The 24,580-nt window shown below is 46.6% G+C and overlaps 2 protein-coding genes across 4 annotated transcripts in view; both read left to right on the top strand.

Annotated features, from left to right (window-relative positions):
• The window catches only part of DVL3 (dishevelled segment polarity protein 3), a 33,618-nt gene extending 31,218 nt beyond the window's left edge, over positions 1 to 2,400 (top strand). For both annotated transcript variants that reach the window (XM_068145164.1, XM_068145165.1), the window contains one exon: positions 1 to 2,400. In XM_068145164.1, coding sequence (XP_068001265.1) covers positions 1 to 425 — 425 coding nt within the window. In that variant the 3' untranslated portion in view covers positions 426 to 2,400.
• A 584-nt stretch (positions 2,401 to 2,984) lies between these two features.
• Positions 2,985 to 24,580, top strand: part of AP2M1 (adaptor related protein complex 2 subunit mu 1) — a 29,614-nt gene continuing 8,018 nt past the window's right edge. The window contains exons 1-5 of one of the 2 annotated variants that reach the window (XM_068145163.1): positions 3,071 to 3,087; positions 10,070 to 10,129; positions 15,587 to 15,699; positions 21,071 to 21,336; positions 22,986 to 23,068. In XM_068145163.1, coding sequence (XP_068001264.1) covers positions 15,626 to 15,699; positions 21,071 to 21,336; positions 22,986 to 23,068 — 423 coding nt within the window. In that variant the 5' untranslated portion in view covers positions 3,071 to 3,087; positions 10,070 to 10,129; positions 15,587 to 15,625. Of the gene's footprint in view, positions 3,088 to 10,069; positions 10,130 to 15,586; positions 15,700 to 21,070; positions 21,337 to 22,985; positions 23,069 to 24,580 lie in introns of both variants that reach the window. The other variant, XM_068145161.1, reaches the window with a different exon arrangement.

Below are 24,580 nucleotides of genomic sequence, written 5' to 3'. Positions count from 1 at the left end.
GGAGCCGGAGCAGCGGTTCTAATCGCAGTGGCAGTGAGAGGAGGAAGGAGAGAGAGAAGACCGGAGAGTCCAAGTCAGGTGGCAGTGGGAGCGAGTCAGACCACACCACGAGGAGCAGCATGCGGCGCGAGCGCGCAGCCAGCGAGCGCTCGGTGCCGGCCAGCCAGCACAGCCAGCGGAGCCAGCACTCCCTGGCTCACAGCATCCGCAGCCACCACAGCCAGCAGTCATATGGGCCACCCGGCCTCCCCCCTCTCTTCAGCCCCCCCATGTTGCTGATGCCTCCACCACCATCAGCCATGGGCCCCCCTGGGGCACCGCCAGGCCGTGACCTGGCCTCTGTGCCCCCCGAACTGACAGCCAGTAGACAGTCCTTCCGAATGGCCATGGGCAACCCCAGTGAGTTCTTTGTGGATGTAATGTGAAGCGCCCGTCCCCTGTCTGTCTGCTGCCCCTCCTTCCCCTCTCCATCCCCGTCGTTTGTCTCCTAGGACCAGCCCTGGCTTCAACCTCTTGGGGTTTTTTTTTTGGGGTTTTGTTTTTTGGTTTTTCATTTTTTGGGGTTGTTTTTTTTTTGGTCTTGATAACGAAAAGAAAAAAAAAAAAAAAGGGAAAAAAAATAAATGGAACTAAACCTTGATTCTAATCCCTCCTCGAGTGGGGTGGGCAGGCCTGGCAGGCCTGCTGGGTGCTGCCAGCCCATCCTGCCACCAGACTTGTGTATTGCCGATGGTAATTCCCTCCTGCCGTCCTCTCTAACCCCATTAATCCGCACCCGTCCCAGCACCCTGTGCTGCTTGCCCGTGTGTCACTGCTGCTTCAGTCCTTCCACCTTAAACATCTCTTCTTTCTTTTCACCCTTTTGTGTTTCTTCTATCAAGCAGCAAAGAATTACGGGGTGTTTGACTTTCTCTGAGCCTGCCGCCTGTGGGGGGGAGAGCTGGAGCATGGCGTGGCCCGACAGGAGGACACGGAGCTCCAAGGGCGCTGGGCACGCATGGCGCTGAAGATGGTGCTTCTTTCCTCCCCCTTGTGGAAGACACCCTGCCCTTACTGCAGCCCTGAGAGGGGAGCAGGGACCAGCCTTATAGATACACATTTAAAATCCCATTCTAGTTGCCTTTTGGCTGATGCATGAATGTTCCAGGGCTTCAGTGCCTCTTGGGAGCGGAGAGATGCTGGCAGTTACCTCATGTCTCCCTCCTCTTGCTCACATATTGGGCCAGGCCTGAGCTTGGCACTGCACTGTGGCAGGACCCTCCTTCACCTTGCCTGGGCCACAAGTCTTGGGGCTGGGGCTGTACCTCTGCATTCAGCCCGGAGCAGTGGTGGGTGCCTGTGCAGTCTTGTACTACTTGAGGCACTGCACCTGCCCTTGGGTGCTCTGGGGAAATTAAAGGGCAGAATTCTGCTCCCCTTGTCCCATTCTTTGCCCCTCTGCCTATGACATGTTGCTGCTTGTCCTCTTTGTAGGGGTTGTCTCATGCTTGAGGCTGGTGCTGGCAGCTGTGGCCGCCTCCCCCTGCTGTCATGCTCCTGCTCAGTCATGTGATGACATCAAGGGCCTGGACAAAGTTAGAAGGTGAGGGAGGGGCACAAACGGGTCCCTTTGGTACTCTGAAGAAACATGGATATTCCCTGTATTTACCCAACAGCAGGCCTGAGTCTGCCTCTCTTTCTGCCCAGTGCTGCTGGCCTGGCTGCTCAGAGGGATGAGGTGCTGGGTTGTCCCTGCTTCCTCTAACAGCAGCTTTCTGGAAAGGGAGGCTGCAGCCTGAGCCATGGCTTCAGGGCTTGGTGCTTGCATATGTGCCAAGACAGTTGGCTTTCTGCTTTGGCACTCCCTACCCTTTTCCCTTCCTCTTCCGGGTACGTGGAGACATGCCTGGGGCTGGGGGCAGCCCCCTTCCCTGTGCCCAGGGCTAAACACGGTACAGTACAGATATGTTCAACCCTGCTTCCATTGGTGCTGGCACCCTGGTGCCCTCTCCTGCTGTGCCGTGGCTTTCTCTGCAAGCATTGCCTCCTTTTGTTTTTCTTGTGTTTGCAGTTTTATATGCTGGAGATGAAATGTATTATTTCCTCGGGGACCTGCATTACCCCTGCAACCCCTCTGCCAGCTCTCACGTGCCATCAGTTCAGCTTCCCCTGACTCCCCAAAGCCTTTCCTTTCCCACTGCCTGCTGGAGTCAGCCTGCCCAGTGCCTGCTCTCTGCCCTCCTTCTGTCCCCTCATTTCATCACTGGCAAGCTGCTGCCTGTTTCCCCCCACCCTGTCCTGATGCGTCCCAGCAGCCTCCCTCCAGCCACTGCTCACACCCTTTCCTTTCCCCTACCTCCTGGGTTTTATAAAAACAAAACCAATCTCCTTGTTTTTATTTATAAACATAGTTTTATTGGACTGCTGCAGTGTGTTGGTATTTTTTTTCCCAGCCTCCTTTTTCTCTCCTGCCTTTTGGTCTGCGGTGAGATCCCAGCGGGACGAGGCCCTTGTGTGTTCTGCAGCTGCCTAATCCCGGCGCGCCACGGGCTGCTGCACGCTGAACCTAGGCCGGGCGTCCCGCTGCCGCTCCACCCGATGCGGGGTCTCGGGTGTCTCTGGCTCTCCCGCTTCCAGCGAGCATACCCTGGGGAAGGTCGGAGGCACGCTTAATAGCGGGCCTCCCAATCGGTGCGGCGAGGTGGGGGAGTCCCGGGGATGCCCGTGCGTGGGGCCGTGGGAGGCAGCAGTCGCGGGGGTGGTCTGCGCGGGGCTGAGCAGTCTCACAGCTTGGGCACACGCGTATGTCCTTCAGGTGGCGCGCGCCCGGCCCGGGGAGGAGATGAGGCCTGAGGCGGATGTCGCCTCCCCTCCCGAACTACAGCTCCCTGAGCACCCCACGGCCCGCGCCTACAGCTCTCGGCAGGCCCCGCGCGGAACCGCCCTTCCCGCCCCGCCTCCCGCGTTTGCGCATGCGCGAAGTCCGTGGGGTGCGGGCGGGGCATGCGCGCCGGCGGCTCTGCAGTGATAGGGGGGGCGCGGAGCGAAGGGGGGGGCGGTGTCCGCCATCTTGGGCGCTGGGCAGTGAGTGGCGGCGGGCAGCAGCAGGTGAGGTGCCCAGGGCTGTCCTCTGGCTTTACGGTGGAGTGCGCGGCACCGCTTCTCTTCTCTGGGTGGTGTCTTGCGGCGGGACTCGCTTTGCGCCCGCGCCTGGGTGGTGGCCGAGCTGCCATGGGTAGCAGCTCTCTTTGGCTCTCGCCGGAGGTGGGGGTCCGTGGGCCTACCCTGCGGGGCGCGGTTCAGTCCTGACAGCTTTGGAGGGGGATGGTCCTGCGAGGAGCGGTTCCTCTGCCGGCTGCCCTCGGGGAAGGACGTAGGGGTACGTCTTGGAGCCGGGCTGCTCCTCCGGAGGGGTTTTCCGCAGCTGTGAGGGGCCGCTGGGCGACCCCAGTCCCGCCGGATCTGCCTTTTTTGCTGGTGTGTTGGTTGGGGTTGAGGAGGGGTTGTGAGTTCACTACCTGTCTAGAATAGCTGGGGTGGCAGCCCTGCGGTGCTGAACTGGGTGAGGGTGGGGACAGAATGGAGCTCTGTGTGGCACAGGACACCAAGGGAAGGCCTGCACCGGAGTGCTGGGTCAGCCTGAGCAAAGGTCTTGGAGTCGGATCGGGCAGGAACTTCCCCTAAAATTATTTGCTTGTACTACTGAGAGAAATGTGAATTAGCTAGGTCATGGCTTGTACCTCTAGCTTCCGTCTTAGAAAACCTGCTGAGGCAGAATGCAGCGCTGCTGATGCTAAACGGTGTCTGTTCTGAGGCTCGAAATGGGCTCTCATCCAACGGCTCTTCTAAATGCACTTCCAGTTCCATTCTTCCTTGGGCTGGGCTTTTGGATTCAGCAAAACTGCAGGAAATGCAGGCTCTGTTCATCATCCAGCGCAGCTGATTTCTCTCCCCAGTAGAAAATGACTCGCTTTGGATCTTGTTTTTCCCACATAAATTGTGTGATTCTGTGATCTGTTTTCTGCTTGCCTTGTTATGACAAAGCTGCTATCGAGTGTTAGCCTCTGAGCCTAAAACTTTCCCAGATAGGTGAGCCTGGATGGCTTCTGTGGCTCATAAGTCTAGCTATTGCACCTAGAAAAATAAGTGTTGTAAGTTTATAATTGCATACAAGCTCCTGTGGTGCCTTGTTGGGCAGCATTTACTTGAATGCTGTCAGAGCTGAAGCTGCTATTTTATTGGTTTTTCATGTACTAAAAAGCTGTGCTTGTCCCTGTGAGGTTTGCTTGCGGCGACAATCCCTAGTCTGACCACATACTGACAATCTGCCTGCTTCCATATTTTCCCTGTCAGAAGGGAGGCATCACATCTTTTCTGTTGGAAGTGCCATGTTACTGACATCTAGTGACAGAGGTACCTGGTGCCCTTTGAGCTGCAAACTGGCTGTAGTGGTTTTTTTTTTCAGGGAGAGTGTGTGAGAGGTCCTTGAAGGGTATTATGGCTGCCTTCTTCCAAAGGAACACAATTCTGGCCTTTGAGTCTTGAGGCTGTGAAGGGTTCCATTTTGAGCTCTTTGATGCACAGATAACTAGAAACGCACTGCAGTTGGTAATATTTTTTTCCTCCCTTTTTTTTTTCTTTAATGAAATGGGAACAATAACTGAACAAATGGACTTCATGAAGAAACTTCCTGTGACCCTAGTGGAATTTTTCTTGTCTCATCCCTATACTGAGAAATACTAAAGCCAAAATTGTCTTTTGCAGCACAGTGCCTTACACTGGTTTTCTAAGCTTATATTACTGAAGGCGGTTAGAGCACCTAATAACTGTTCTTAGGGTGAATGGGAGGATGGACAGAAGTACAGCCTAGGGTGCCCAGATGTAATTGGCCTGTATGACAAAGTAGGGATCTTCAGTGAATGATCTACAGAGTCAGAAGTTACTAGCAAGCCATATAGTATTTTGTTCTCAGCAGGAGGTTCACAGCTCAGCTGAAAGCTTGCAGGCTGAGGCACAGAATGTGAAATTAATCTGCTCCACAGTGGTAGTAGAAAGAGCAATGCTGGTAAATCAGGGCACCTAGAGCATTACTAATTTGCAGCATGTAACCTTTTACTGAAACTGTAGTCCATGTCTAACCTGTTCTGTTAGCTTAATGGAAAGCAAGCCACTGTTAAAGTTCCTTGCTTTAAGAGTGAACAGTAATCAGAAGTTGCTTCAGACTGGCTTTAATGCTGCCTTGAAAGAGCTGGTAGAAATGGAAGGCAGCATTGAAGCTGTTCAGATAAGGTTGGACTCATAACAGCATGGAGGGGAGTGTTAAATGGTGACCCTGTGATGTTTTACCAGAGTGAGGGAGCTTCTTGTGTTTTTCTCTTGTTGGTATTTATCTCCTGTTGCTCTTTAGACTGACTGTGTGCAGTATGGCACACAGAAGCAGACTGTAGGAGGAGAGCCTGCTAAGAATTGAATGTGCTTCTCTTCCTGCCCACCGGTTATGGGGATTTATGGGATTTGGTTTAAAATAGGAACAGTTTCTCTGAAACTGATGGGTTTATCTCAGTAGCTCTTTAGCTCACAGTATTCTTAATTAAATTATGCAGGCTGTCTTCCCCAGGATGAAGTGATTTCAAATACTCTTGCTTAAAAACAAGTGCACCCCCTGGCCGCCTGGAAGGTGGCTAATGCAGCCCTGTAAGCAAAGCTTATATGCTTGGATTAGCTGGTGAGACGATGACATTGCTGCAAGCCTCAAGCCTTTTGGTTTGATAATGGCTAGGGATAGCCTGAAGGGACTGCTTTTCTGACTAGCCAGTTTGCCAGAGCAGCTTGACTAATCCCCCTCCTGATTCAGGTGCTGTCACTTGTCCAAGATCATGCTAATTTCTGGAATGCAGACATTGTTACAGTTGGTGATTTACCTTCAGCCCTCTGGGTGAGAGGTGCAATACCTATCCAGGTTTTTTCCTGGATGAGAACTTTAGCAGCTAATGCACCTTGAACTGCTTAGTTGGATAAGCTTATTAATGGACAGAAGTCTTTCTTACTGTTAAGTCAGAATCCAAACTTTCTTTTAATAGACTACTAAATGGGTTGGTTGTTTTACACCAGCTTATTGACTGACTTAGGATTGCTGTTTCCTAGATGTGCTGTGTAGATTAGAGAAATAAGTATTTCTGTTTTCATTCAAAATAAGTGATATCTGTGCTGTGACTAATTCTCTGGACCTCTGTCCCCTTGACAAGAGTGACAAATCCCAGAGTAACTGGGTGTTGGGCTCGCTACTCACCTTGTGTTTATTTGTACCTTGTGCTTAATGGCACAGGAAACCTGATGAAGCTAACAGCTTGTCTCTCAGTGGGGCTGTGGCCAAAATGACTTTCCAGATGAGCTGGAGTCCTCTCAGCTCTGCTGATCAAGCTTCTGGCTTGCCCTGTCAGTGGCTGAGTTTAAGGTAACTGGCAGACTGTCACACTTATTTTTCACCTCCTGTAGTGCTGGACTTTCTTCTGGAGAGTGTCTCTGTAGTGAATGTAGCACCTATCCAGCTGGCTCAGTAAAACACAGCTGATCCCAGCATTGCATTCTGAAACAAATGGACAAATGCACTCAGTGCTCATCACATCCTGAGGCTCTTGGTGCTTGAGTGGTCATGTGAAACTGCAGTTACATTGTTGGGGCAGCATAGGAATGCCTGTCCCTGCTGTCAGTCTCCTCGTGAGCATTTACTCTTAAGCTGCCATGTTAACCGCTGCACTGTCTCCTCTGAAGAGAGGAGACAGAGGATTTGCTGTGCAGACCTGCCATGATAACAGCCAGGCATGGCTCACAGGCTCAGGGAAAATGACGTGGGAGGATATAGACAACTTCACTTGCATTTTCCTGAGGCAGGAATACCAACAGAGGCCCAGAGTTATTGTGGTTCCAGTACTGGTCGGCTGTAGGCACATTGCTAGTGCCTTGTTTCCTCCAGACAGTACTTTATTCTTTCAGAGCTAGAACAAGCATCTCTTGCCCGGATGTGAAGTTGCAGTTACTGCAGCCATGTTGCCTTGTCCACTGCAGATTCACTATTTTTCCTAAGCAATGGATTTGACCAGATCACCTGTTCGTTTGTTTTCATTTGTGCAAAGACAAAAGGCAGAAAACTATGTTCCAGAGTTTGGTGTAGGTTGAAGCTAATACTATTCTTGCTGGTGCAGGGAAAGATTAATGGTCTTTATGGTGCCACCTGAAAGACTTCAGGTTGCAAGACAAATACAGTGGAATAAAAAATCACTCCTTTGAATGTCTGTATATCTGGGATTTAGGCTGGTTCAGCTTTGTCTTTCATACCCTAATGAACAGATGGCTGGTACTACAGTGTCTTCTTACAGGTGTGATGCTGTGTCCTCTCAAGTAGAGAGACTGGGAGGCTAATGAAACTGGACAAAGACAGGAAGATTGGTACTGTTTGTTGTGATGTTTCTGGAAGAGCTGCTGCAGATACAAACAAACCCCACAGAGGCTTGTTAGTCTGTTCTTTACCACTGCCTTGTATAGTCTATAAAAGCTCCATGCTGGATGTTTGTTTTTCTACAGCTTTTCTAGGTCAGAATCAGTGGAAGAGGAAGACTGAGCTTTTACAGGTTGCTGGAAGGAGCTGCTAAAATCCACTTCTGAATGCAGGTTTAGTTCATCATCTCACAAGGTAGCTCCTAGTTCAGCCACTTGTTGCATCCCAGAATATGTGAAGCTGTTGACAGCCCCGCAACAGGATCCTGCTGCCTGAACCTGTGGTCCTGACTGCACCTACACCTATCCAGTCTGTGGCACTATGGAGGTCTGAAAGGGCAAAGTCTGATGGCTTTTGGAGAACTACCCATCTTTAAGTCAGACCTAGTAAACAGAGCGTTTCCATCTGTGATAGAACTGGTGAACAAAAGCAAAATTTGAGATACTGTGTTTTACTGCGTCTTTATCTGTCTCTGAAAGCCCTTGGTTATGGTGTGCAGCTACCCTGCTGCAAGAGTGGCTTTTGGAGCTTCATTTAAGATGCTGTGATGGTTTGAGAGAGGGATGCTCCCCAATGAATCTCTCTTGCACAGTGTATCCAGCAACTTTGAGATGAGTGTGCCCAATTCTTTTTATGAGGTGCATGCTACCCTGTCAGTCATTGTAGGTCCAGCTAATCCTGCAGCCATTTGGTTATGTAGCTGCTGAAATGCATTCAGATCTGCATCCTTGCACTTCATTTATATATGAATTCTGTTCTGTAGCTGCCTCTCTCCATGTTCTGCCTTTGCCATGGTCACTATAAAGCTGTATCTAAATGCTGTCATTTTCACTGGAAGTAGCCCCAACTCTTTAGTGGGTTTGTGTGTATAAGTATGTGGTCTGCCTATGATGCTCTTCGTGGTCTTTTTCCTTTGTGGATTGACATAGAAATATATGGGAATATAGAGAGCAGGAAATGAACTTGCTATAGGTATTTAGGACCTACATTCAGATGTTAGATCTTACTCTTTCCCCAGCAGCTATCCCCTTAAAAAAAAAATGTGGAGTGTATTGGGAGATGGCTGTTCCTAATTTAAGGTGATTAGTCACCAGCTGGTGTAAATGCAGCACGCATGTGGGCCGCCTTTGTACCTGAACTAGAATAAACCCATCCATACTATAGCTAGAAAACAGGGCTGTAGCTAGCAGTGTGGAGCAGGTTACCATATGTTCAAGCTGGTGAAACAAGGAGTGGAGCTACAAAGCTCTGAAAGTGCAGCTGATGGACCATGAACCCAGAGGCTTTAGCCAGAGTCATCCTGGTTTCCAAGAACTCAGTGATAAACAGTTGAAGAAGCAATAGGCTTTGCTCTTGAACTGTGTCTTGCACTGAGCTATTAGAGGAATCTCAAAAATGGTGTAGTGCAGGCTCCCTAGAAAAGGCTGACACTGGAGAGGAGCAGAATGAGTCACTGAAAGCTGATTGAGCAATGCTGGGAAGCTTTCTGAGTCACAGCTCTTATGCACAGTGAGCAGATGAACCCATCTCCTGTGGTGGGTCTCTTATTCTGGGGCCTTCTGATGCCAGCAAGTTGTGAGTCACTGAATGTCACTTTCAAATTAATTTGAGCCCTGTTCACTGCAGTTCTTAACCAGTGCAAGCACTAGGATCTTTTCATTTTCAAAGCTGATCTGAAAAGAAAACTATTCATTATTTAAAAACACGTGGAAGATCATACAAGTCTGAACTGCGCTGCTGAACCTCATTCTAGTTGCACTGTAACCTTGAAACCTTGAGTTGAAGCGAGTATCTGTGAAACTTGTACTGAAACACAAATGAGGATCAAAATAAAGCAGGCTTATTTTCACTGCAGCCACTTCAAGGAGAGCCATTGTCTTAAAGAGCCATTCTTCTTGCTGAGCTTTAAGAAGCTTTCTTTTGCATACTGCCCTTTGTATAGCTTTCTTCTCATCTGTTCATGTATCTCTGGGCTAGTCATTCCAACTCTTGAGTTTCCAGCTGCAAGAACATGCTCCCACTAGCTGGTGGAAGTAACTGTAGTGAGGAGGGAGTACAGTCACTCTGATCTTGTGTCTGGGAAGGATGTAATACAAGACTTTAGCAGAAGACTGGGTTGTTGTCAGTGTTCCATCATGACCAAACTAGGTGAAGGTTGACTGAGAGAATGACACTGCACCATACCGAGCTTGCTGTAAGTTGTGTTGATGGCCATGTGCTACCTGTATTTGTGATGCTTGGAACTCTTTGAGATGTTGGACTGCAGAAGTCAAGCTTCTAATTAATTGTGTTAAATACCTTGTGCACTCGAGACCTGTTTGGTCCCTGATGTAATTAGATAGGAGTGCAGAAGGAGGTTTATAGTGTGTGTCCTTCAACTACTTCAGAAAACTGACCAATAACCTGTACAGTTGAGTTAGTCATCTAAAACTGTCCCCTTGTATTCTCTGTTCTTGGCTCACATGATTTTGCTGGGTACCTGGAAACACTTTATCAACTGTCTGTCAGAAATTGAGTTGGGTAATCTACATTTAAATGTAAATTCAGATTTAATCTGCAGAGCTGTAGATTTGTGTGGGTTTTTTTTTTTTTCAGGCTTGCGTTGAATGGTAACTGGTGTGGAGACAAGCTGCTGCTGCGTGTGAAATAATTCTGGTAGATATCTCTTCAGTCTATTTATGTGGGTAGGCTCCCATTGTAAAAACAGCTGGCAGAGTGGTCCTGATTCTTGGGTTAAATCTGTAGTAAGTGAAACTACCACCTCGGGTATTAACCAGGGGTTCACATGGCACAGAACCCATCTCTTTCTGACTTCAGGCAAGTTGTTCCATACTGAGTTGTGTTAATCAGTGTAGCACAGCTTGTGTGCATCAGCCGGTTGGTGGAAAATCTCTCTGCGTGCTCCTAGTTTGTAGCAAATGAGAGCAGTCCTGATCAGTAGTCATGAGGGGGAGCGTGGGGGGTGTGTGTGTAGATATGAGGGTGGTCAGTGTAGCGTGGGCAAAGTATGTCAAAAATGGCACAGAGGTGCAGTGATGGGATGTTAAAGTGGCATGCCAGATTCAAGGTATATAGATCTACAGTGGTGGATATAGTGGGTAGGGAGCAAAGGCATTTCTAGCTTCACCTGTGATGTCTTTGAAGACCAAATTCAGAGTAATATTTGAGTTAGGACAGATGATGAAATCCTCAAGCTTTTTGCAGAATGGTGGCTTAAAAACGTAAGTTAAATATCAAGAACCACTAGGGAAAGATCAAAGCAAGATATGTATGAGTGTCATATTGTCTATATCATGGTTTGTTTACATCTTGAATAACTCATGCAGCTTTGTGCTCACTTCCTGAAGGAAAACATTTAAAGGAGGGGACTGAAAAAGACCAAAGCATACATCAGTTTCCTTGTGTAGAGCAGCTGAGGAAGGCGGGGGTGGTATCTCATTCTGAGAAAGGGGCAGTGAAGACAGGACAGATGTGCAAAATCCTGAGTGGCCAGGAGACAGAGTATGTGAGCTAGTTCTTAATTGCCTCTTCCTGCACTGGAACTGGAGGCCATTAAACAAAGCTGGGGGAAGGAAGAAAAAGCAGGCTTAAAACTAAAAGGAGGGTGTTTTATACAGTGGTTAGAAAACTGGGCTTTTTTTCCCCTGGAATTCTGCTGAGGCAGAGATTCAAGAGGAAGCTGGGCAAATAATTTAAAAAGATCTATTGAGAGTTCTGAAGTAAGCCATTGCAGAAGGATCTGCTGGGGAGTGTTTTCTTGATCTGTTCTGTTATCTGACTGTCCCTACATTGTCAAGGCCAGAGATAAAACATTGGGCCAACACATCTGCAGAATGATCCAATGCAGCTCTTCAACATGCAAATGAAACTGTTCAGGTTAGGAGCAAACCATACCTGGAAAGTGTGAAGTCTGAACTCAGCTCCCTGTATACTTGCATAAGAAGTAGCCTGGGGTTTCTTTGACAAAGACTCTTTTCTTTTAAGAGACTAAATGCAGTTGAATCACACTGTATGTACTCTCCATCTAGTGTTTCTATTAACATATAATATAAAAAGGCACTTGACTGTGCTGCCTTGTTCTGTGAAACAGTTAAGAATGCTGGTGGTTTTTTATGTAACTTAAGTGACACTATTGTAGAACATGTTCTAACCTAACATGAGAAAGCATAGCCTTACTATCAACATTTCAAGTTTCTGCATCTTGAAAGAAGGCTTTTAATTTCCATCACAGAACTTAATCAGTAGTCTTCTACATGTTTTATAATAATGTAGTAAATATGCAAATGAAGCCTTTTTGAGAAAGGGATTGGCTTGTCATGCTAGCAAGAGTCTGCCTTGTATAGGCTGTGTCTGATTCTGTTGCTCGTTAAAGCAGACATTTCCTTTATGCTAAAAATAGTGGAACAAATAACTTAAGCAGCATTAAAACCCAAGGGGGAGATTATTATTTTTTTTTAAGACTAGGATGTGCTTTCTAAGAATCTTCTGGAAAGGTTTTGTAGGATTCATGTGATCCAGCTTTTAGCAGTTGCATAAGCTTCCAGGAAACTATTCTATACAATGTTAAGTCTTAAAGAGGATGCAGGAACTCTTCTTCACCTTTGGTAGTAATAGTCCTTGAATTTGAGAACCTGGGTTTGTTCTGTAAACTGACAGGACTGTCTCTGTCTTCTGACATGGCACTGTTGGGTTTGCCACTAGCCACACTGGGTAGCCTTGGTCTCCCCTTCCAGGGGACAGTGAGTGACTCTACCTGGGAAATCTTGGATTGTGTGCTGCCTTTTCCTTCATAGGTTTGATGGCAGACTTATCATGGAAGTCAACTAAATCCTTGTATCCTGAAGTTATCATGTCTCATTGCTGGGAGTAGAAGAAAAACATATTTGAAAGCCTCTTCTCTGCTAGATGGAGTCACAAACATCAGAACTTGTTGGTGACAGTGCCACATGAAGCCACTGAAGAGTGTCAGGAGGCAGGCTGTTAATAGCCAGAGACCAGCAGAATGTGGGAGTAAAAGCCAGGAAGCTCTCCACTGAGCTTTGAAAAACTGTTCCTCTGCCTGTTTCTCACTATTTTGACTTAAATGAGTTGAAAATTATTTTTATTATTATTTTATTTTTCTTTTTTCCTTTTAATGAGCCCAAGCAGCCATCTGGCAGCTGAAGAGTCATAGCAGAGAAGTATGTGTAACGTTAGTCTCTGGGGACTCATTAGGTATAGCTAAAAATATTGGTAAAAAGGCTTATGAAATTTAAAGTTTCCCTTTTGTCTTTACAAAATTAAAAATAGTGGCTGCACCATGAAGATTGTTTTAGCACAGAACTCATGTCTTCAGTAGTTCCTTCAAACAGGCAGCTACTCTAGTTTCTTGAACACAACTTGTAGAGGATGCATTACTCTTAATGTTCTGCCCTGGAAGTCTGTTTGTCCCTTTGCTTTTTTGTGTGTGTTGTGTTTGGTTTTTTTTCTTTCCCTGACCTCTGAGATGATCTGAGAATAGGTCACATTAAAATTAATTTTGCTGTGTTCCTTGAGCAAACACATATCACTTCACTGGCAGCATTTGTGTCTAGGTCAGCCTCTCCCTATCCTTTCCACCTACCCCAGACAACTGGGTGTAGGCTAACCCGCCCCAACAGTAGTCTGGAGATGGCTGGTTATCTAATGCTCTGCAGTGCCCATGCTGAGAAATACTTGTATGTTCGTCCCAAGAATTAGTCATGAGTCTTGCCCTGTTGCATTTGTAGTGTTCTTCTCTAAACTAAGCCAATCAAGCAGTTGCTTGAGTGAGTACTATGACTTGAACCTCAGTGATTAGGGGTATGTATGACTGGGATGGGATCTGGTGAAATAGTTGTGTGCTTTTATTAAAAAGTATTCTGCATTAGTAATGTCTACCTGCTTTGTAGCTCACTTCCAAACAACCTCCCTTTGAAAAAAGACATCAGTTTAAAAGGGTAACTTCTGAGGCACTAGCCCCAAATTACAGTGGGTTATGGTGGTGGTCTCCCACCCTAATGGTGCCTTGTGGCCACATTGCTCTCAATTTGGACTCTGAAGTGTTAATCAGTGCTACTGCAGAGATCAGAAAAGGCTACAGCCTTGCCATATAAATACTGTGTAAAAGTGGTAGTTTGTCAGGGCTTACTTGTTTCTGAGAACCCCTTGTCATGCAGTCATTGAATCAGAGGTCTTTTCCAACCTGAACTATTCTGTAAAATCATTGAGTCCAACTGTTAACCCAGAACAGCCAACTCCACCACTAAACAATGTCCCTTGGCACTACGCCTACATATCTTTTCAATACTGTCAGGGAGGTTGACCCCACCACTTTGCTGGGCAGTGTGTTTCAGGGCTAGATAACCCTTTCTGTGAGCAAATCTTTCCACCCTAAACCCCCCCTGTTAAGACTTGAGGCTGTTTGCTCTTGTCCTATCACTTGTTACTCGGGAGAAGAGACCAACCACCATCTCACTACAACCCCCTTTCAGGGAGTGAGGTGAGGTGGTCTTCCCTGAGTCTCCTTTTCTCTAGGCTAAACAATCCTAGTTCCTTCATCTGCTTCTCATAAGATTTGTGCTCTAGACCTTTCACCAGCTTCATTGCCCTTCTCTGGACCCACTCCTGGGACTGTGATGCCCTTCTTGTAGGGAGTGACCCAAAACTGAACACAGTATTTGAGGTGAAGCCTCACCAGGGCCAAGTAGAGGGTGATGACCTCCCTGGTCCTGCTGGTCACACTGTTTCTTATACAAGCCAGGATGGTAGTGGCATTTTTGGCCACCTGGGCACATTGCTGGCCCATATTCAGCTGACTGTTCACCAACACCCCAGGTCTTTCTCTGCCAGACAGCTTTTCAGCCACTCTTCCGCAAGTCTGTAGTGTTGCATGGAGTTGTTATTAACCAAATGCAGAATTTGGCACTTGACCTTGTTGAACCTCATACAGTTGACCTTGGCCCATCAATCCAACCTGTTCAGATCCTAGTAATGGACTTGGTGACATCTCAAACACTTGTATGGACTTTTGTGCAAAAAGACTTAACCACTAATTGCATCTGATTTGGACCCTGGTCACTAGGGAGATAGGCACTTCTTACAGTAGAACTAAAGAGTCTTTGATTTGCTTGTAGTTCCAGGCCTGTGTGTTCTCACATTCAAGAAATAGAGCAGGTACTATGACTGTTTGAGGCTTGATCCATCCATGCTGCTGCATGCAATGAGAAGTAAGCCTTCATCTATTCCAGTGCTAATTTTAAGCTTCAGTCCAGGCTACAAAGTGCAGTCATATTCAGAGCCTTGTGTGGCAGGATGTCGGGTAGCTGTATGTACTCACCTAGATCTAAGCTCCTGAGCAGCTTCAGGGTAGTTCAGACAGTCACTTAGCTGGGCCATTGTTGGGATCCCTGGACTCTTTTGGTCTGGAGTAAAGCAGTTGGTTCCCAGTGGGCTTCCTCTCTGAGTCCTTGTTACCATGTGCCCTTGAGGGACAGTTCTGCAGCAAACATAAGGGACAGAATGCTGATCTGGAGAGCCTGGTGTGTAGTTAGGGGTGTGGGTCTGTCCTGGTACATGCAGTCTGTACTGTGCGCTGGGAACGCTTTTCCATATGAAATCCCAGCAGATCAAAAAGTATGATCTGTAACTGCAGCAATGAGGTTACTTCCTTTCTGAAGTAAAACACTTTCTAGTAGACCTTTATAAGTAAAGAGCTCTGTATTCTCCTGTTCAAGGTGTAAGCATGAGGCAAACTATTGCTTCCAGCATCTGAGCTGCTCACAAGTGTGTAGCTGCCCACTTGGGCCTTGGCCATGTGCTAGCCTGGACAGATCTAATAAGATGAATGAAATACTGCATCAGACTTTCAGGAATATCTCTGAGCGTAACCTCCACTTGTACCTTCCTTCAGTCATCTGGAGTTCATTTCTCCCATGGCATCAGGATGTGTGCTGTGAAGTCCTTAGTGCCACACAGGTGGTGTAAGAATCATCTTCTAGATGAGGGTGTTGGTGACAAAAGGTGTCTGCTAGTAGCCAACAGATGTCAAGGTCTGTGCCTTATGTATTGCTTGTTGTGATGCTGCCTATTGATACATGCCCTCTTTTGCTTCAGGTCTTAAGCAACATGGGAAGAGAAGACTAAAATTCCATCATGATTGGAGGCTTATTCATCTATAATCACAAAGGAGAGGTTTTAATCTCTCGAGTCTACCGGGATGACATTGGGTAAGTGCTTCTGTTGCATCCCTGGTCTTTGCATTTCTGTCTCTCATTGGTGTGGACAACAACCCAGAGCTGCTTTGTCCTGCATTAGCTGTGCATGCATGTAAAACTGCAACTCAACTTGCTGCTCTAATCGTAGTTCAGAGAGAAAAAGAAAAGCTGCTTAAGCCCTGGTCACCTACAGATGGTAGAAAAGGATGACTTGCAGGCAAACCTGGGACTCTTTTGGATAGTACAGATCTGGCTGTTACTCCAAATGCTTCAGTAACTTTGCCACTGTAGGAGTCCACCAGCTGCACTGCATCATTAAAACTTTACAGGATCAGTAATGTGGGAACTCTGCCACACACTGTAGCCAGGACTCTGAACTAGTTTCAAACATGGACAACTGGCATCAAGTGCAGGCATGCAGAAGACACTTTGGTCTTAGAAAGTTGTGTCTCCAAGCAGTTTCATAGTAACCACAGCTGTATACTTAAAGCTGGCATCTTGTCCTCCAGCTTTGTATGGCAGCCTTGTGTATGAAAAGCTTACATTCATTGGGTAATTAAAGTTGTGGGAAGCACTGAAGGCCTTCAGTAGATTAAAGGTAGGTGTCTCTTTGCACTTCACACAAGTGTTAAGATGCTCACTTAGGATCTGTACAGTCCTTAGTCTGTTAGTTCCCAGAAGGGACCTAACTAAAAATTTGGTGTCTTACAGACAGTGGATAGTACTATAAGGAACCTGATAGCAGATGATGATGATGATGCTTGGACTGAAAACATTAAAGTGGTTTTCTTGCACAACACTTCTCTTTAAAGTGGGTTTGCACCAGTTGTAGGCGTTAGGTGGAAGTTAGCAACTGACGTTAACAGAGTCAAAATAGCTAATGGAAAGCAGGATTGTGGTAGGTGTTCATTGAAAGTTGAGCAAGAGAGCTGCTTCTGGTTAATTTAAGAAAAAATAGTTTGTACCAGGTCTCCACAATGGGTAGTGGGAGAATGTGCTGTGAAATAACCTATGGCCAAAACTTAGAAAAAATTGTCAAGGTAGTTTGCCTTCAGACTCCTCATGTCTGAAGAGTGTGTCCTTTCTGGTTATGGATTGTCCAGGGGAAGTTAGAAATCAGGGTAGCCCTAGTAGCTAGTCAAGGTTCGCACTGTCTCCTAGACTGAATAGGAGTGGACACAGTGTCTGTGGGAAGGCTTCACCTGAGGAGTGTTAAATCTCTTGGTGTGTTCTAAGTCAGCTAAGGCAAAGTAGTTGTTCTAAGGTTGACGCAGGTTGTGTTTCTGATGCAGAAAACTACTTACTGGCTACGAAGTTTTGCCTTTCCTCTGCTGTACTGATTCTTTTCTGTCTTGAATACTTCCTAGCTGAAGTTCTTTAGAGCATTTCATATGCCAAATCTGACTTTGTAATGTTTCCGAGATGAACAGTGACTGAGCCAAGCCCATCTGGATTAGAGATAGGCTTTGCGAACGTGTGGGGAAGGGCCTAGGGACTCTGTTACTGTTTGAGTTGCAAACTTAAAGCACTTATAGACAAGGTTGTGCTCAAGCTGATGTTTATTCAAGAAAGCCTTTTAATTTAAAGGGCATTTCGACTGTGAAGATACAAGCTGGGATGTGAAGTAGCTATTTTTAACTTAGTGATCTTCTGTTGCTTTTTATCTTGGCTCATTCCTCTTACAAGGCGAGTGGCTTGTGTTCAGTACGTGATAAAGTACTTCCTGCTGCCTGGCCACACAAAGCTATGAAAATGCAATTTCCTGCTTGATCCTGTCTTTTTTTTCATTGAGCAAAAGATGCCAGAAAGATTTAGGTCTCCAGGACTTCAGAAGCTGGTGTTCCCTTGAGTGAAATCTTCTAGTCAGTTCCTGTGAAAGTGTCATTCTTGTGACTTATGTGCAGCTGGTGCTGGCTGTTAACCAGGCTGGGTCCCCAAGGTGTTGGATTCCTTCTGAAACAGACCTTCAAGCCTGTTTGTTTTTTTTAAGACTGGTAACCTTATAAAACAGATTGTCTTGGCTATGTCTCATCTTGTGGAAGATCAGGTAACCAATAATCTTCATCTCTGTAGCAAGAAAGTGGGGTTGAATATCTGCCATTTCCCATTCTGAACACTAGCATCAATACCAGGTCTACTTAAGAACTTTCAGTAACCTTCAGAGTGAGATAGGGGAAGGAACAGCCATGACACTGTAGCTTGGATTCAGCTCTGTAGGAGGTGTGTCTCTAACCAATCAGTCAGGTTTCTAGGACACTATGCAGTTCTTATGCTGAGGGCTGAGCCTATCCAGCTTATTGGGAGGTAGACTGGATGGGAAATGAACATAACTGCTTCCTGTCTTCATGTGGCCTCTGAATGATTTACCTATAAGACTCCTTGGTCTTTGCACTTGCCTTTACATTCTGAAGCCTCCAACCTAGCACTGGGGGAGATTAAAGGTTATCTGTGGTTATGAAAACCCCTACCCTTGCAGTTTTTAGGGCTCTAAATGAGCACATACTAGCTCAAATGTTAATGAGCAAAATGATGGTCAATGAAGGAACAATTCCCTTGACATTGGTAAGGGCAGAAGTACCACAAAGGCTGGACTTCCTTTGCTTGCTAGCTAGAATGGCTTCAGTGCATGTAGTGCATCTGTCCATACAGCAGCTAGCTGCATGCATAAGCAGCCTTCTCAAAAAAAAAAACAAATAAAAGGCTAAGTACTATGTGTTTAATTCAGCATACCATGGAGGGCTCTACTGTGATCTTCAAGTGCCTTGTTCTTCAGTGACATAGAACCTACCTGCGTTTAAGAATGTAGCTATTTAATAAAATTAAGCTATTTGGAACTGGGCAGCTTACGTGACAAACTGCATGCAATTTAAACTTAATAGGCATTTGGTTTCTGAGCTTCTAATACATCCCTTTGGCTTCATGGTTCTTGATCCTTAAGGAAAAAAGTGCAAGCTGGATAGAGCAGTGTCCTCAGTCTGCAGGATGTGCTGTATCTCTCCAGATGTGCTCCAGCTCTTCCAAACTTGCTGCGTCTCTTGTTGGCTGGACCGAGCCAGAAAGCATCAACCCAAACAGCTTCAAATGAGTACTGTCACAGAAATGCTCCCCCAGACTTGCAGCCACACTCTGAGGCAGACTGGGAAGAAGATGCCTGATACTCCATGGTCCCCAGTCAATGCCTCAATACCCCAGTCAATGCCTCAATAGAGGCTTTGGGGTTTTTCCCCTCCAAGACCTGCTACATGTATTAGCAGAGCAGACTGTATCACTGATGTGGTACAGGTGCAGCTCATCTGGACTAAATACTCAGTTACCCCTAAAATTCTGCCAAACACAAATCTGCCTACACTGGCAGGCTGGCCACAACATGTCAGTGTTGTGCCTTGTGAGGGCTCCAATGCTGCCATAGCTTGTTAACTGTCCATCCAATACCACCTTGGCCTTTTGTGCCCAGGAACAGGGGGAGGGGGTGCTGTTTGGTCTCTCCTTATCTCTTTGGATTCATTGTGCCTTGTGTGTGTGTGTTTCTAACCCTTTCTCTTGTTGCTGTCACTCCTCCTTTCTCCGCTGGCGCCATTTCTGTCCATCCCATCTCATTGGCTGCTGTAGCAATAGGTAAGAGACGCGTGGTAGGCCACGACTGGCACTTCACAGTGGGCAACTGGTGTGCTAGAAAAGCTTCAGCAGCCTGAGGCTTCTCTTCTAGCATCCACCAGTCTGCTGGTTCTCATACTAGTTCTAGTGGGTTAGAACTTGAGGCTGGGAGGGCTAACGCTCCAGAACAAGCTGAGTTTTCCTTGCAAGGCTTATTGATGGGGAGGAGTGGGCTTTTAGATACTATTTTATAGTAGATTTAATTACTTACTTATGGAAAAACTAAGGTAGAAATGAAATATTAACTCAAGCTTGCAAACCCACTGGAGCAATAAAGCCTAAGAAGCATTTGCAGGCCAGAATTTTGCTGATGGGGGAGCATGTTTACTGATGAAGCTTCTACATGTGTACCCAGACCTCCAAAGAACAAACAGCTGCTGTGGTAGCTTATGCTTCTTTTGAATATCCTTTGTTTTCAAACTTGGAACTGTCTGCTGGGTTGCTGACAATCCTCGATGCTTACAAGCATTTATATCCCTGTGTTCTTGTTTGTGAGGAGGTTGTTACTGTCTGCTCTCAAACATGGTTCTGCATTATCAATACCATGGCCTTGAGTCTGCAGTCAGACTACCTCCCATTCTACAGAGTGTCTGAGAGTACAAGTAATAAGGCAAACCTAGGTGAGTCTTAGCTTGGTGTGTAGACTATTGCTTTGAGTCTTGGTCTTGTCACATAAAACTCTTGTAATGCCTTTCTCTGTTCTTAGGATTGGTGGACATTAACTTCATTTGGGAGCATTATCCTGACTTGTAGCTATGGGATAAGGAAACTTGTGTGGAAGAGTTGGCATCCAGAATGCCGCTCAGACATCTGTGTTTGCCTAGGAGGGATCTGTTCCCTGTCACCAGTATATAGGTGGTTCAGACAAGATGGCAGCAACTGGGGGAAGCTTGCTCAGCACCTTTTCAGCGCTGTGCAGAACCTCTACCATAAATGGTACTGGAGCATCTAGTACATGTAATGCAGTGCTACCAGCACATTGCTCTGTGAGGACTCTTAAGTCCCTGTGCAAGAGACCTGTTCTGAAGCCTGGCAGGCTTGAGAGGACATGTAACTGGAAAGGCAAAAGTGTTCCTAATCCTGCTTGCTGCTTTGAGTCTGCCCTCCATGGTGCCTGGGGGTACAGAGGTGAGGTGGATCTGAGAACTAAAGCTCCCCTTTACAGTGTACCTGGGCAGTGACCTGTGTCAGTTGACCTGGGTAGGTTTTGGTGTGTTTTCCTCTGGTATGTCTGGGAGGAGCTGCCACTGACAAATATTTCTGGAGCTCAAAGCTTGCTTTGGGCAAGAATATGAAGGCCTGGGCATGCAGAGTAGACAGTAATGAGATGTTTGTTCGAAGCTGGGGTCTTCTTTGAGCTATAGTCTGCTATTGTGTGTGTTCCCAGCTACAGCAGATAGCTGGGAGTTTTAGCAAAGTTAATTGAAGGGAGAGTTCCTTCTCCATCTGACTCCAGATGGAGGTCAGCTTCTTCTTGTGACTACTGTTGCACTGTAGTCCAAAGCTCCTTAGAGACTGTAAGCACTGCGTCTCTGCTGTAGTTTGCACAGAATTTAATATCTCTCTGCTCAGAGCCTTCACTTGTCCTTAGAGACATCCCCAGGCACCTGTCCTCAGTGAGCTTGGTATCTGTAGTTCAGTGTCTGACTGCAGTGGCATAAGCAGAATTGTGCAGCCAGCTGGTGCTCAGCCAGGCTGCGCTAACTGGTCTCTGGTGATGGTCTCGCAGGCGGAACGCTGTGGACGCCTTCCGCGTCAATGTCATCCACGCACGGCAGCAGGTACGCTCGCCCGTCACCAACATCGCCCGCACCAGTTTCTTCCATGTCAAACGTTCCAACATCTGGCTGGCTGCTGTCACCAAGCAGAATGTCAACGCTGCCATGGTATTCGAGTTTCTTTACAAGATGTGTGACGTGATGACCGCCTACTTTGGGAAGATCAGCGAGGAGAACATAAAGAACAACTTTGTGCTGATCTATGAGCTGCTGGATGGTGAGATGTTTCCCTTACCTGTTATGTGATAGTACATTTGGTCCTTCTAAACCCCTCAGTTTGTAGTGATAAGCCTTGAAATATTTCTATCTTCTGTCACAGTGTTCAGAATTACTTTTTCTGCTTTCTAATGCCACCTGTACTGGAAGCATGGATAACATCTTGAGCCCACATCCTTGTGCTGATCCTGGCTCACTTTACTGGAGCTGTGAAACTTATAAATGAGGCAGCTGGTACTGGACCCCAGCTCTGATTGGAGCCCCTGTAGGCATAGCACCGTCGTTATCCTGAGGCCTGTAAAGAGGGTTGTCATTAGCACCTCTAAGGCCAGCCACCCCACCTGGTGCCCAGGTGGCTCTGGCACTGTATGGTCCAGGCTGCAGTTGGTCCCCATTTTTGGCTTGTCTCTTTGGGGCAATTCTGAGGCAAGGAAATCAGTAAAACCCAACCAGGTTTGTCCCATTCCTACCTCCCCCAGTGATACAGCTCTAAATTTTGCCACAGCATAACAACATAGTGTCCCTTCAGCTGCTTCTGATGTCAGCCTGCCTGTGGAGATTGCTGTCCCTGTTTTGCATGATGTGAGCCCTTTGTATTAGTTACGTTTCACCTTGCTTTCCAGACAAGGCACCACTCATGTCTGTCCTGGGATTCTTAGTGAGGTGTCACAGTCAGTGATAGTTTCTCTCTTTCCTCTGGGCACATCAGGAGACTTCTGTTTCTCTGTTTTGGTCAGTCCCTGCTGTCTGCTGGTAGGCACTGAGAGATCAAAAACTGCCAGTTACTCAGCATATTCCTACCAGTGGTCTTCACACCTCTCTAGATCTCTTGCAGGTTGTTGCCCTCCTCTGAGGAGTCTCGGTGTCAAGTGTGCCATCCATAGCTAACATCTTTTTCTCTCCAACTCCGACCATCCTGCAGTGTCATTGTTCTGCTGTTGTTTTGGGCCTCCTTTTTTTTTTTAGATTTTGATTTTATCTTTTTTATTACATCTTCATAAATAAAACCTAAAGAAAATGCCACAAAGCCAGATAGTTCTGCTGTTGGATAAAACCTCTTTATTGTCCCATTGGATGTTTTTGGAATAACTCTTTGCTGTGCCCTATGCACATGGCTTAGAATAGAATAGAATTAGGGTCTGGAAATGCTGTTGTTTTTAAAAGCCAGAAAATTCATCAGTTGGACTGATTTCCATCACCTCTTGTCTCCAAAACACTGCACTGGGAAGTCAATTTAGCAAGGCTGCTGGTTTTCTCTAGCTGAAGAATTCTCCAGCAACCCATCCAGAAGTGTAATGTGTTGGCATGCTTGACAGCTTCATAGATTCATAGAATGGTGGTTCAGGTTGGAAGGGACCTTAAAGATCATCTACTTCCAACCCCCCCAGCTGTAGATAGGGACATGTTCCACTACACCAGGTTGCTCAAGGGCTCATCCAACCTGGCCTTGAACATCTCCAGGGCAACCAGTTCTGGTGTCTCATCAGCCTCCCTGTAAAGAATTTGTCTAAATCAACCTCCACTAGCTTAAAGCCATTGCCCACAGCTTGGAGTCATCCACTTGGCTGCACTCCATCGCACAGTCCGTATTGCTGACAAAGATGTTTATATCTTACCGCACTGAACTAAATTTCTTTTACCCTTCTGTAGAAATCCTGGACTTTGGCTATCCTCAGAACTCTGAAACGGGGGCCCTGAAGACCTTCATCACTCAGCAAGGCATCAAGAGTCAGGTAACCAGAGGAATTTAGGGGTGCATTACTGCTTTGCTGATTAGCTTTCTGTATGTCTGTTCAAGAAAGTATCATCTGAAATTACCACCTGAGCATTTGATCTGTGCTGAGTGCAGGTGCTCGAATAGATCACCCTGGCTGGGATGTAGCTTGGTAGCATTCTGTTCTAGGTGTCTCTGCATTTGTGACACCTCATGTTCCCTGGCACATGGTAAGATGCAGGAGGGAGGGCCCTGAGCTAGGACAATGCCAATACCTCATATGTAAATGATTCCTGGATTCAGGCTCCGTTTTGTGTCATCTTTCAACAGCAGATAAACAAATTTACCTGCTGAATGAGAAGCAGTTTGTCTGTGTATGAATCTCACTAAGCAGGTCTGTGTTCCACCAATCTTCAGTGCTTTGAGCTGTCAGGCTCTCATGCCTGCCTTGTAGTGAAGCATTCTTCAGCTTCATGAATCTGTCAGGAAGCTGATGTTACTCTCTCACTGTCTGTAGCATCTTTGCAGCTTAGTGTCAGTACAGTCTGAACTTTCTCATGTTAGAGATGAGAATCTGAGCTGTGTGTTTGGCAGTGTTAACCCTTGCATCAAAGCTTACATGGAAGTGGAAGATAAAGGACAGCAGGGATAAAGGACACTTAAATTGGGCTGGGTTGAGGAATGTGTTTTAAACAGGCTACAGCCCTGAAAACCAGGTCTTCTGTTTTGGACAGCTCATACTCAGCCTCTGAAACTGAAGGACTGCTAGTCACTGTTTCTTATGACCTCAAGGAGTATTTCTCTCCTTGTCAATCCAACACAGCCATGCAATTCATGATGAGGATTTAGCCCAGAACACAGTCCTCTTCTCTGCAGAGCAAGTAAACTGGGGAAAAAAGCTGGGACTCTGTACTACAGCTGTCTGCAGCAGAGATCTGGATGAAGCTTCACCCCCCCAAGGTTCAAACGGCAGCAGTGTTCAACAGGAGCCTCCCTGTTGTTTAGGATAGGCAGAGGTCAGAGTCTTTGGAGGCTCTGTCAATTCCATTCATCAGCACTGACTTCCTAAAAACTTTTTTTAAAAACCTCTAATCTACTAGTAGCAAGGCTAGCTGCATCTCTCAGAGGTGGGAGGGAAGCTGTCCCTGAGCAACATGTTTCCTGCTAGAAGAGCAAACAGTGTTTTGCAAGAGGACATGCCAGTATCAGTGGCCAGATGCGAGTGCATCCGATCTCAGTCTCCCATACTGAGCCCCACTGCAAATCTCTCTGGCCTTCTGCAGTCTGTTTTGGGCAGTCAGCACTCAAGATAGCTGAGTCAGCTCCTGTTCCTAGGAAAACTCTAACCACCACCCTCACTTCCTTCCCTATCTCTCTCTGCTTTTGCTTGCTCTGGTGAACTCTTAGGCTGTTCGTGTGCAAACTACTGTCACAGCATCTTGCTTCCAACAGCAGGTTTAGTCCTTCCTTTACAAATACATAAAACTGAGAGTTCAACTTCACATAAGTAAGCAGTTACTCTGCAGCCCAG

The sequence above is a fragment of the Melanerpes formicivorus genome, unplaced genomic scaffold, assembly GCF_026170545.1.
Source record: "Melanerpes formicivorus ecotype bairdi unplaced genomic scaffold, bMelFor1.0.p_v2 SCAF_12, whole genome shotgun sequence".
NCBI classification, from domain to species: domain Eukaryota; kingdom Metazoa; phylum Chordata; class Aves; order Piciformes; family Picidae; genus Melanerpes; species Melanerpes formicivorus.
The sequence above is the reverse complement of the archived record's forward strand: the minus strand, read 5'-3'. Positions and strand labels throughout refer to the sequence as shown.